Here is a 12,020-nt window from a genome sequence, read left to right as displayed (position 1 = left end):
CTCTCTTTTCATTTACATGTTTGTTTTCTTCCTCCCATTTGGTTTCTTCACTGTTTCAAGTGTTGTGGTTTAGCCTCGGTGACGTGAGGGTTTCAGGTTTAGTCAGGGGAGATAAATGCGCAGATAAAACATGCAGAAAAGCAGTAATGATTTCTTATTTAGATCACAAAATAAAGGAAACAGATACTATGCCTCTGTTGTTATAAAGAATTATGTGTCGCTCTGTCAAGAAAAGATTTTTTAGGGGTTGATATTTGTTTGAAAGTTCATGGATATGGAATTAAAGGGTCAGTTCACCAAAATTACAAAGACAAAAAGGCTGCTAGTGGTTTCTGGTGTTTATTTGGAGGACTTTTTGAACATTTGCCTATGAAGTTGAAAATGCAGATATCTGAAAAGCTCTGAAAATAAAACCAAAGGTATCTGCATGGCCAGAAACCACTAGGAGTAAGAACATGTGGGTTTTGTAATTTTGGTGAAGTGATCCTTTAATGCCATATCCATAAACATGACTATTTTAATGAGAACAAAATGTGTGTTGTCCCCAAAACATCTGTTGAAAGCACATTTTGACCATCAACAAACATAAAACTCTCTGTGAAAACCCAGATTTATTGGGATTTTTTTATTTATTTTGTAATCTAAATGAGAAACCTGTACAAAAACCTGCTTTCTGCATGACGTGTCGGTAAACCTGAGGTCTAACCTCACCAGCTTCACCAAACCTGAAAGTCCCTTTCTGAGTAGATGGCATAAAGGCCAAACCACAACACTTGTAATGTTGCTCAATGTCACATTTAAGCAGGAGATAAGAGATGAAGAAAATGAGGAACACAGGATGAACATAAGATAAATTAGGTGGGTGGAGATAACAAAAGCCTGCATTTAAAATGACTTATAAAAACCTATGTTGGTCGTCAAACCCACCGGCAGCTCCTGCAGACATATGAGAGTGTGTGTTTGCTCTGAAGGATGTTTGTCAGCCTCCTCCTGCTGAGCGGGAGGCTGTTATGTTGCTTTATGGTGAGACGAGTCTCTCCACTCTCTAATGAGGCTCTGGAGGAGTTGACAGCAGAGAGTCTCCGTCCGGGACGCTGAGTCACATGAAGCCACGTCAACTTTATAAATGAACTGGAAGGTCAGCTGCTTGTGAATTTAGTGAAATCCCAATCTGAAGCTACAGGGTTGCGTGCCTTCCTGCACAGATGCACATCGTGATTGAAAGCTAGTTTAAGTATATTTTGAGTGCTTTTTTTGCTGGCTGACAATGATGATTTGGATTATTTTTGTCTTTTAGCCTTCATGGCAGCAAAAGGGGAAGTCTTTTCATTTTTTTTTTTCCATAGCTGTGAGTCAAAGTCATTCAGCCGTGAGATCAGTCAGAGATGAGTCTTAAATGTAAAACAAAAGTCTACAGTGTAAAAGTTAAGGAGGGGGAGTGGCAGGGTCACCCACCAGGCTTACTGTATGGTACCAAAAAATGAAGAATTTCCCTGAAGACATACTGAAAAAAGACAAATAACTGTATAAAATATGCTTGTTTTACGAAGGTTTTTGAGGTGCCTGTTAACTAGCCGGGTATATTGGCCTCTGTTCTGGTGTCTGTTCTTGATTTTCTGGTGTGCAAATATATTTTTTATAGTTAAATCGGAACTCCCTTCCACTCAGCCCTGCAAGAGAGATATCATCATCATCATCATCAAATCACCCTCTGGTTTGAGTCATTGGGAAATTAAAAATATTCAAATGCAATGGACCGAGAAATCTGGTGTGGCTTTGTTTAACTTAAATCAGCAGAACAATAGTCAGTGAGCCAACAGAAAGCACTAGCTTTAAATGTTTGGTGTCTCGAGGTTGTTGTTTTGATTGTTTTGATAGAAACAAACTTAAAGCTGCTATAATACATGTTTTTATATAATCAATGGATGAATTGACTTGAAAATGTGAACGGTTGCTCGGAGTGACAAATCCTAAGAATCATCATCTTCAGCTCTACGGGGCGTTTCAGTGTCTCTCAGTTCCTTGTTTGGGTTTGAAGACCTGCAGCTTTAATGTTTTGGTTCATTCTCACAGCTCTCATCAGCATCGTTTCAGGGTTGTTTCCAGTAAAACTAAAAACTCTAAACCTGCTGCACGCCACCTGCTCAAGTGTGAATATGCAGCTGTTTGCTAATATATTTTCCATTACAGTTTTATAAGGTGATAGTATGTCGACGTCGTGTTTACAGGTTGCTTCGCTGTCCCCATGTGGGCAGAAAATCCTTTAATGCAGGTTTAATTCGTTATTAAGTCACCTCCAGAGGCTCGATACTGTTAAAAACATCCCCATATGTCGCAACTTTCAGAAAACTTTCTCTTTCGTGTGTCATTCAAATGGACTTTCCTCAAGGTTGATAATGTTTGATATCGTTAATAGAGCTTAATAGAGTTGACTTAAGACACCCTGCACAAGATGCTTCAGGGTGAGGTTCCTCCTCCAGCACTGAAAAAGAACATTTCTTTTTTAAACTAAAAGTGGTGAAATTTAAAAATAAATTTAAAAAAAAGTGTTCTCTGTCTGACTGTCTGGCTCCTTCCAGAAATAGTCTCTAACTGGTCAATCGCTGTTGAGGCCCAGACACACGTGATCCTCGGACATTAAAACCTCCCTGTGATGTTGTAATGGTGTCTCGATGCTTGTGGCACCACATGGGTCTCATTAGAGAGGGAAGGAGAGAAGAGGAAGGGTGTAGAGAGAGGAGAGAGGCCGGCGGGGGAGGTGGGGTGGGTTTTTTTTTTTTTTCCCTCCAACAGAACAGAGCTGTGTGTGTGTGTGTGTGTGTGTGTGTGTGTGTGTGTGTGTGTGTGTGTGTGTGTGTTCTGGACAGACCGGCTCTTGTGAATATGTGTGTGTTTTCCTGTGGAAGAGCCACCCTGGTTCCACAAACACTGTCGAGGGATCCACTCCAGCAGGGAAACAACAGCTCCTTTAACACGCTGCGCACACACACACACACACACACACACACACACACTCTTCATCATCATGTCAGCTCGGTGGTTTTTGTGCTAAATCTGATCTCATCTTCTCTAATTAGCTGGTTAGATTGGAGCCGTTCACTGGAGAGAAGTGATTATTTCAACTTAATTGTTGTTTATTTTTGTCGTTTTCTTTTTTTCATTAAGTTCTGTTTTCTGGTTTCATTTGTAATGTTGTGTGATTCTACGTCACGCTAGTGTGCGTTACTCAGTTAAATATCTCAGCAAATATTGCAAGAATTGCCATGAAGTTTGGTTCAGACATTTATGTTCCCCTCAGGAAGACTTAGAATGAACTACTGCCACAATCTGCTCAAAATGTTAATTTGTCCAATACGTCTACTTTACTACTAAATACTGCTTTGTGTTTAGTGCTAATTAGCAAATGTTAGCGCACTAACATGCTAAATAGGATGGTGAGTGTGGTAAACGCTACACCTGCTCGTAGTCTTGTTGGGTAATTGCTCTTCATTTTTACTGTTATGATTTCGTGTGTATCCCAGGAGGACTAACAACCACTTTTCGGAGGCGAACTCATAATACATTTAAATTGTGGTTCATATTTTACAAATTGAGCACATATGTATGTCATTTCAGGCTACCACCTTTGTTTGTATCAGGAAAAAGAGGTGCAACATTTTTATTTTGCAGCTTTGAGATTTTTAAAACCATTTTTAGATGGTTTATTTTACTGGCTAAACATAAGCAATGATGTTACACTGAACTGTTTCTACAACAGCTGGAAACCTTTCTATTAAACAATTTCGTGGCAACAGTCATTGATTATACAGGGAGGAATCAGTTTGCAGAAGATACACAGATGTTTCTGCACTAATATTAGTGAGTAAGTGACTGCCGTCTCTCTCCACCTCCATACCAACGGCAGCTGAATCAAACGATATCCTCCAGAGAGGTTGGTGAAACTCACTGTGGTAATACAGGAAGAGCCAAACCGAGTCAGAGCGGTTAAATGGCACCGCTGATTACAAAACAATGATAAGATTAGAGAGAGATTTAAAAAGATGCTCCTCCATCTGTCCTTCACTCAGGTCATCGAGGGGAAAGCAGCGAGTGTCGCCTCTGAAACCATGAAGACTGAACCTGACAGCAAAGCCAAAGGTGAGAGGTGACACCTTGTTTCAGTAAAGCAGTTTGAATATTCACCTTAAACAATCATAGTGGTGTGTAAAAAGAAAATCTAGAAAGTGATTGGTCTTGATTTTAGAATATCCAATAATACAAAAATGTGGATAATAACCAGATTTAAAACAGCATCATTCTTTAATTTACCTGCTTTTTGTTTTTAGCTAACCTGTTTGGACCTCTCTTCCCTTTTTCCTCCATTTTCTGTTGAGATGACTTTGTTTTCTGTAAAACAATCTTTTCAGGGAACATTTGGAAACAACCTCCTCGACGGTTTCTCACTTCTGTAGTTTTGCTCATGTTTGCTACGGCTTGTCTGTCTTGATTTTGATTGGCAGGGCGAGAGCAATGTAAGGTCCTCTTTCCATATGAAGCACAAAATGAAGATGAGCTGTCAATCAAAGAGGGGGATATCGTCAACATTATCACTAAGGTAAGTCTGCATATATGTGTGTGTGTAACTTGGCTTATATGCGGGCGTGTTGCATGTTTGCATCATTTGGTTAGTTTGATTTGTTTGTGCAGGTGAGGAAGATTTGCATCCAGGCGCGCACTGAAAACACTTAGCAAGAATTTAAAGTGTAATTCAGACCAAACATGTGGCTGTCTTTTGTTCAGGACTGTGCTGATGCAGGCTGGTGGAAGGGGGAGATCGGGGGAAGGAAAGGTGTCTTCCCAGACAACTTTGTCAAGCTGCTAGAAGTGGAGAAAGAGGTGATTTTGGCGCAAGGACACACATGCAAAAGTTGTCTGTTTACCGCGACGTCAGAAGCCGAGAAAGTCTCTAACACGTGATGCTGTGTGTGTTTTCAGAGACCAAAGAAACCGCCTCCTCCCAGTGCACCTTCAGCTAAACACACCACAGGTACAGTAACGCCTCCTTGTCTCTCCTCTCTTGTATTGCTTGTGTGCTGAGAGAGAAACAGAAACATGTAAACTCTGACCTGTAGAGAGAAAGTCAGAGGTCAAGAAGGTTCCTCCTGAGCGACCGGAACATCTGCCACAGAGAGACCAGGATCGAGGTACAGTCTGGACCACTTTGGTCCTGCTCAGCCTACTTTTAGCCTGCAGCTCCTGCAGCATCTTATAACTTTCTGCTGATCTGTCCAGCTGGCAATGTACAGATCACTAACTAACACGCTTCATATGACTAATCCTGCATTTAGAGACACATGCTGGATAGTTGGGGTTCTGTTCTTCAGCTGTAAATGGAGGTTTCTGTCAGGGGTGGATGTCGAAACAAGAGCAGTAAAACTAAAACTTGCAGCATGTTTGTCCTCCTTTGTAAAGCAGAGAAACAAAGCTTTGATTGTAGTGTCAACATCATTCTGTGTGCAGCAGGAAACTGTGGGCATTGTGGTTTTGATCTTGATAAACACTGACAACAACAACGGTGCAAAAACGCAAGCTTTCAATTGCCTCTGCCATTGTCTCTTTATATCTAATAAATACAAAACAAATATAATTCACTTGACAAAGATATTTAAACACACACAAGTAACACCCCAGTAAGTCAGTACTTAGATCCTTTAAAGTACCAATACAACAATGTAAAAATACTACAGTAAAAGTCCTGCATTTGAAAGTTTACTCAAGTAAAAGTACACAAGAATTATCACTTAAGTGTACTTAAAGTATCAAAATTGTTTCATTTTACTGTTGGAACTTGTTTTAAGTACTTATATAAAGTTAGGTAGTTGAGTCCAGTGGTTCCCAACCTCGGGGTCAGGTCCCTCCAAAGGGTCACCAGATAAATCTGAGGGGTCGGGAGATGATTAATTGGAAGTTCTGATGCACCAATGTGTATTTTTCTCCATTTGATTTTCGTGAAATGTTGATCATTTGACCTTTTTTGGCTTCAAATGGTTGTTTGAATTAAAAAAATTTGGAGGGGAAATCACACACTTTTTGTAAGTATAATAATACTATAATATTCTGTAAAGTAACTACAGCTTTCAGACAAATGAAGTTGAGTAAAAACTACAATATTTCCCTCTGAGATGTAGCAGAGTAGAAGTATAAAGTAGTATAACATGGAAATGCTCAAATAAAGTACAAATACTTAAGAAAATAATCCTCTTCCAAAGAAATATTTGATTTGATTTTAAACAAGTGTAAAATCTGACATTCGGGTGAGATTATTTACCTTGTTTTGTTAGAGAGGAAGCAGTGTTAATATCACATATTATACATATTCAATGGTTTTACCGCCTTCAAAATCCTTTTAAAAAAAAAGATCTCCTCAATTTATTCGCACTTTTCTTCACTTGTTCCATGAAACGTAAAATATATCCCTTCATGTGAACTCATAAACCAAAAACAAACTACATAATAATACTTACAAATACTACTGCCACCTGACCTTTCTAATCCTCTTTGGTCTTTGTAGCCCTCCGACTTCTTTCTCCTTGCTTCTTCTTTTGTTTTTTCCTCTCGTTCTTGCAGCTTCGGGCGGCTCCAGACCTTTCTTCTTCTTCTGTTTTTATCCTGTAACAACCTTCTTTGGCTGGCTTCAGTCCTCTTGGGTCACGTTTAGCTGCAGCTCCTACCTTCTACCTTGTCCTCACCTTATCATGCATGTCTGTGTCTACATGTGTGCATTCATGTTCAATATGTCTTGGGGGGGGGTTTTGGGTTATTTTTTGAACATCCGTGTGTTTATATGATTTTGTGTGCATGTAGGTGAAGAGTTGAAGGTTGGAGACATCCCCAAGCCCACCCTCCCATCTATCCTTCCCAAGAAACCCCTCCCCCCAAAGACAAGCTCCTCCTCTTCCTCACAACCCCCGCGGCGTCCTGAGAGACCGCCCACTCTAGCGTCAGTACACACACACACACACACACACACAAAACTCTCACGAAAACCCATATATCCCTGAGCGTATATGCAGCCTAATGTTGTTGTATGGTTTACCTGCTCAGGTGTGAAAGCCCCAAGTCTGAGGGCGGGGCTTCGACACCAGATTCTGCCCCTGACAGGTCACATGACACTGGTGAGTTTGACTGACAGGAGCGTCGACCAATGAGATGAAGCTACGGGGCCTCAGTAACCATCAGAGCGCTCTCTCTCTCTTTGTCTTTTGCCGATCGTCACGCGTTCTTGTGTTTGTGATGTGTGTTTCTTCAGACACGGATCTGGACGCGGTCGTCTCGTCAACAGAGAAACTGAGTCATCCGACAGCCTCGCGGCCACGAGTCACAGACCGCCGGCCTCGCTCACAGATCATCACACCAGTGAGTCTGTTTGTAGTCAGCCAATCACGAAGGATGTTTGTTGGATCTTATGAGAGGTTTTGATCCTGTGTCCCCACTTCCATACTACATATTAACTCTAGTTTAGTTTAAGTATGTAGTGTGTTCTTTCTTACTAAAATACTTGATTTTTGAGTACTGTTGATGTACACTGTCACAATCAGTGGTAGAATAAGTACTCAGAACTTTTAGCTTTTATACTTAAGCAAAGTGAAAGTCAAGTATTCAAAGAAAAAGTACAAAAGTATTAGCATCAAAATATACTTAAAGTATCAAAAGTCACTTTTCAGCATGTTTCTGTTTGTCTCTCTCTTGCAGTCTTTGCTGTCCAGTACCGATCTGGACTCCCCTGCAGTGGAGGACAGGAAGGACAAGGACAGAGGGAAGGGGGAGCCGGAGACTGCCACCAGATCTGTAGACGTGTCCCTGAGGAAAGGAGCTCCCATCATCTCTGTACGAACGCCTTCGCTGCACCTCCTCGCACTGTTTATTTCATCCAGCAGACGGCGCCACAACACAGATTTTCACATGTTAAAACTGCATCTCTTGTTTTTCATGAACACTTTATGCTACACCTGCTGGTGAATGTGAGATGTTACAGTTTATTAAAAGATAATCAATATTGTTTATTACATTTTCAATGTTAAGTTTATATTAATACAATTAAAACATCACAGAGGGTTAAGGGTCAATAAGAAAAGCACCATTTTAGCAACAATTCAAGTCTTAAAAAGTGTATATATTTCAGTTGGCGAGACAATCTCACCACAAGGTCCAGTAGTAGCTGTTCTGGAGCTTTCAATCATATCACACACTCTTCCTCAACACTTGGAGTTAGCTCAGTTTGGCCTGAAATTTTGGATTTCCATTTTTCCATGATGTGCATGAAGAATTAGACTGACAGTTAATTCTTAACCTTGGAGACAACAGTTGGCAAAACAATTTTACCACAAGTTCATATAATTTTCACTCTTTTTGTATCATGATTGCTGTAAGCTGGACCCGTAATGTTACTGGAAGCTCTTCAAATACCATAAAACCAAAGCAGAAGCAGCAGGTTAGACCTTAGACGTGTGGGGAAAACATAATAATTCTTAAATAATCACTGATCTGTGTTTCCACTGGCACTCAGATACCCGACAGTAAAGCACCACTGCCCGCCAAGCCCTCTGTCCTGACCCCGCCAAACTCCAGCCATCGCCCCGTGTCCCCGTCTTCCTCCTCGGGTCTGACCCCCTCCCCCGAGCTCCGGCATTCACCTCTGACCCCCCCGACACTGGAGGAACTCAGGAACCAGCTGAGAGACCTGAGGGCCTCTGTAGAACTGCTGAAGAGCCAGCACAGGTACGTCATACGTTCAGTACATACTGACGTGTGTGTGTGCGTACAAGCAAACATCAGAGTCATGCTGCTGATGTATGTGTGTGTGTGTGTGTGTGTTTATTCAGGCAGGAGATGAAGCATTTGGCCGGCGCGCTGGATGAGGAGAAGAAGATTCGTATTAGTTTACAGGTGAGATGGGTGGGAGAATTCAGATGTACGTTGGGTATGTGGACACCCGAAAGAGGTCCATAAAGAAATGTTTTTCCAGTTTGTTGTGGAAGAAATTAGAGGGACCATCTAGTAAATGTGTCAGTTGGTTTGAGTGCCAGTCTAGATAAATCCTCCTCCAGATGGTATTAGTATTACTAGATGTCAATAATTCCATTTAATTAATTTGTGATGTCAGTCAGCTGCAACTGTAAAATATAGTCAATGCTAACAAGGTACAGCAAAACAGGCAAAACACTTTTGATATATTATTATTATTATGCTTTTTTTGTTGTTATTTTATACTCAGTTTATCTTTGTATGTACTATACTATCTTTTTTCTGAGTCTGTAAATCTTGAAATGTTACTTTTGTGACTGCAAAACACTCTAATTTGATTTAATCAAATCTAATCAAGTGATACCGTTTAACTCACCACTGGTTATATGTTTAGGGAATACAATTCCTAAAGATTACTACTAATAGAAAAGACCCTTGCTAGAACAATTACTTATCGAATCTATCCATCGATTGACAGATTTGTTTTGATAATTTAATCATTTAGATTGTGAACATTTTAAACTGAATACTTTCTGGTTTTGTGCGATCAGGAAAAAAAGCAAGCAATTAGAAGATGTCACTTTAGGCACTGGAAAATGATGAATCATAATTCTGATTCTGATTAATTTATAATGAAAATAATTCTCTTTTTAAGGCATAAGGCCTCCTCTTGATCTCATCCATAAAGTAAAAGTATATAAAGTATAAAGTATTAAAGTATAATAAAGTATAATAAAGTATTTTAAGAGCAACAGGTTTATGTCTTCAATTGCACAGATACACAAATGAGATGACAGTATGTCCGTCTTTGTTCGACAGATGGAAGTAGAGCACATAAAGAAGAACCTGTCGAAATGAAGACTAAATCATCCTCAGCGGCGCACTCTGATCACCACATCGGAGGCCAGCATTTGAAAACATTCTCACTGTTGGCCGAGACACTTCGGCCAAAACAAAGTTTGTGCCAAATGATCATCACGATCGCCATCAGCAACAAATACAGTACCATGGAATCAGCCACCTCCCGCCCCCTGACGCCGCCTTATCCTGTGTTTACTTCTTTATTTTTCTTTTAAAGAGGCTTCTCTGTTAAGTTCACTGCTATCTTGTCGAAGCTTGCTGTGCCACTGGTACTGACTCACCGCGGCCTGTCGCTGTGTGTTGCCACGGTTACAGAACGACGACACAGAGCCGCGGCTGCCGTGGGGACCTCACCGGTACTTTTTGTTTCTAAATGTGAAGGAAACTTGGAGTTCGACCTTCGTAGCCCGGTTGGTTCAGACGACCTCTGTGCTGTTCTGTGTCCACTCTGTGGCCTTCGCCTCGTATCTGTGTGTGTGTGAGTGTGTGCTCTTATTTTCCATCCATGTGAGGACTGGAGTTCTAGACCTTCATATTAGGGACATTTTTGTAAAGTGAGGTTGTTTTGGCCGGTCCTGACTTCTTCAATGATTCAAGGATTTGGGTTTAGGGTCAAGATTATAATCAAAGCCCAGACCTTGAGGCACACCATTAGCATTAGGGTTACATTGTTTGACACACTGAGCTTGATGTTTCTATGGTACACTGCAGGCGGGTGATTTTGAAGCATCAGCCATTAACAGCACTGGCATCTGGACACATTTCCTTGACCCTTTTCTTCTAAGTTTTTAATTTGCAGTCAAATATTCCACCTGTTGGGAGGTTAAAATCACAAGCACATTTGGATTCTTCCCCAGTTTAATCAAATCTAACCAACGTGACAAGTGATACTGCAGGTGCTGTTTAAAGAAATAGTCAGACAGTTTGGGAAATGCGCTTATTCGCTTTCTTGCTGGGAGTTAGATGAGAAGATCAATACCACTCCCATGTCTGTACATAAAATATGAAGCTACAGCCAGCAGCCAATTAGCTTAGCTTAGCATAAACACTGGAAACAGGAGGAAGCAGCTAGCCCGGTAACAAAATCTCATTACCAGCACCTCTAAAAACAAAATTTTAAGAAAGGTGATTAATGTGTTTTACAGGTGCTGGTAGGCTGATTTGTTACTTTTTGACAGAGCAAGGCTAGCTGTTTCCCCGTTTCTAGTCTTTATGCTAACCTAAGCTAACCTAGCTATAGTTTCATACTTACCATACAGACGTAAGACTGGTATCAATCTATTATCTATATATTTGGCTGCAAGTGAAAAGTTTATACAAAGGAAAGTATATGTCACTGCATGAACACACCGATCTATGATATTTACCAAATCAAGATTATTGCCTTCTGGACAAAAAGTATTATTTTTCTCTGTTTGCTTTTGCTCCACGACTCCAGAAACCTCTAGAAACAGCTGTGCTGGTTGCATCACACCCCCCATAAAATCAAAACCAAGATCATCTGATGTTTCTGGTGCTCTCTTGGCAGCAGGTGAAGGGTAAAGTTAAGGACAGGGTTCGAGGGATGTAGTGAGTGAAAGGACCTTAAAGGTAAAGGAAGACAAAAACATATGTGTGCATGTCTGTATGTGTGGTAGCATGTACGGCTGTTTGCCTCCCTTCCTTATATGTGCACAGAATCTATGGCAACCCGTCACTGTGGCCTTCCTGTTTTTGACTCCAAATCTTTCTTTTTCTTTCTTTCTTTCGTATGACAACAAGAAAACTGCTACAACTGAGGCTACAAGTTGTTTTCTTGACTTGGTCCTTTCTCTCCAGGATAGTGATAAATATATATACTTTTATATTTCAGTGTAATAAAGATGCTATTATGTACTGTACGTGTGCATATTTTGTTTTAAAGAAAAATGACAAACATGTTTGAATTGTCTGCTGGTAAAATGTGTCTGTGTGTAATATACATTACTGTATGAAGGGGTATTTTGTTCCATTCTGTTGCTCTTTACGCACTTTCTTCAAGCATTGACGCTCCTTCATTGATAACTGTTATAGAGCATCGTAAGGGTGTGTGTTACACATGGAAACTGGACGTACTCTCACGCCACTGAAAGTCTGAGTGAACAAAAAAGAAGTGAGAGTACTGATTCAGCCTTAAC

At 40.5% G+C, this 12,020-nt stretch overlaps 1 protein-coding gene across 1 annotated transcript in view; it reads left to right on the top strand.

The window, feature by feature from the left end:
* The window catches only part of sh3kbp1 (SH3-domain kinase binding protein 1), a 28,728-nt gene extending 16,984 nt beyond the window's left edge, over window positions 1–11,744 (top strand). Inside the window, exons 8-19 of the mRNA XM_070927912.1 lie at window positions 4,068–4,137; window positions 4,500–4,594; window positions 4,780–4,875; window positions 4,975–5,026; window positions 5,112–5,183; window positions 6,844–6,979; window positions 7,084–7,154; window positions 7,289–7,395; window positions 7,732–7,866; window positions 8,546–8,757; window positions 8,862–8,925; window positions 9,823–11,744. Coding sequence (XP_070784013.1) covers window positions 4,068–4,137; window positions 4,500–4,594; window positions 4,780–4,875; window positions 4,975–5,026; window positions 5,112–5,183; window positions 6,844–6,979; window positions 7,084–7,154; window positions 7,289–7,395; window positions 7,732–7,866; window positions 8,546–8,757; window positions 8,862–8,925; window positions 9,823–9,861 — 1,149 coding nt within the window. The 3' untranslated portion in view covers window positions 9,862–11,744. The remainder of the gene's footprint in view (window positions 1–4,067; window positions 4,138–4,499; window positions 4,595–4,779; window positions 4,876–4,974; window positions 5,027–5,111; window positions 5,184–6,843; window positions 6,980–7,083; window positions 7,155–7,288; window positions 7,396–7,731; window positions 7,867–8,545; window positions 8,758–8,861; window positions 8,926–9,822) is intronic.
* The last annotated feature ends 276 nt before the right edge of the window (window positions 11,745–12,020 follow it).

The sequence above is a fragment of the Enoplosus armatus genome, chromosome 21 (genome assembly GCF_043641665.1).
Source record: "Enoplosus armatus isolate fEnoArm2 chromosome 21, fEnoArm2.hap1, whole genome shotgun sequence".
NCBI lineage: Eukaryota > Metazoa > Chordata > Actinopteri > Centrarchiformes > Enoplosidae > Enoplosus > Enoplosus armatus.
The sequence above is the reverse complement of the archived record's forward strand: the minus strand, read 5'-3'. Positions and strand labels throughout refer to the sequence as shown.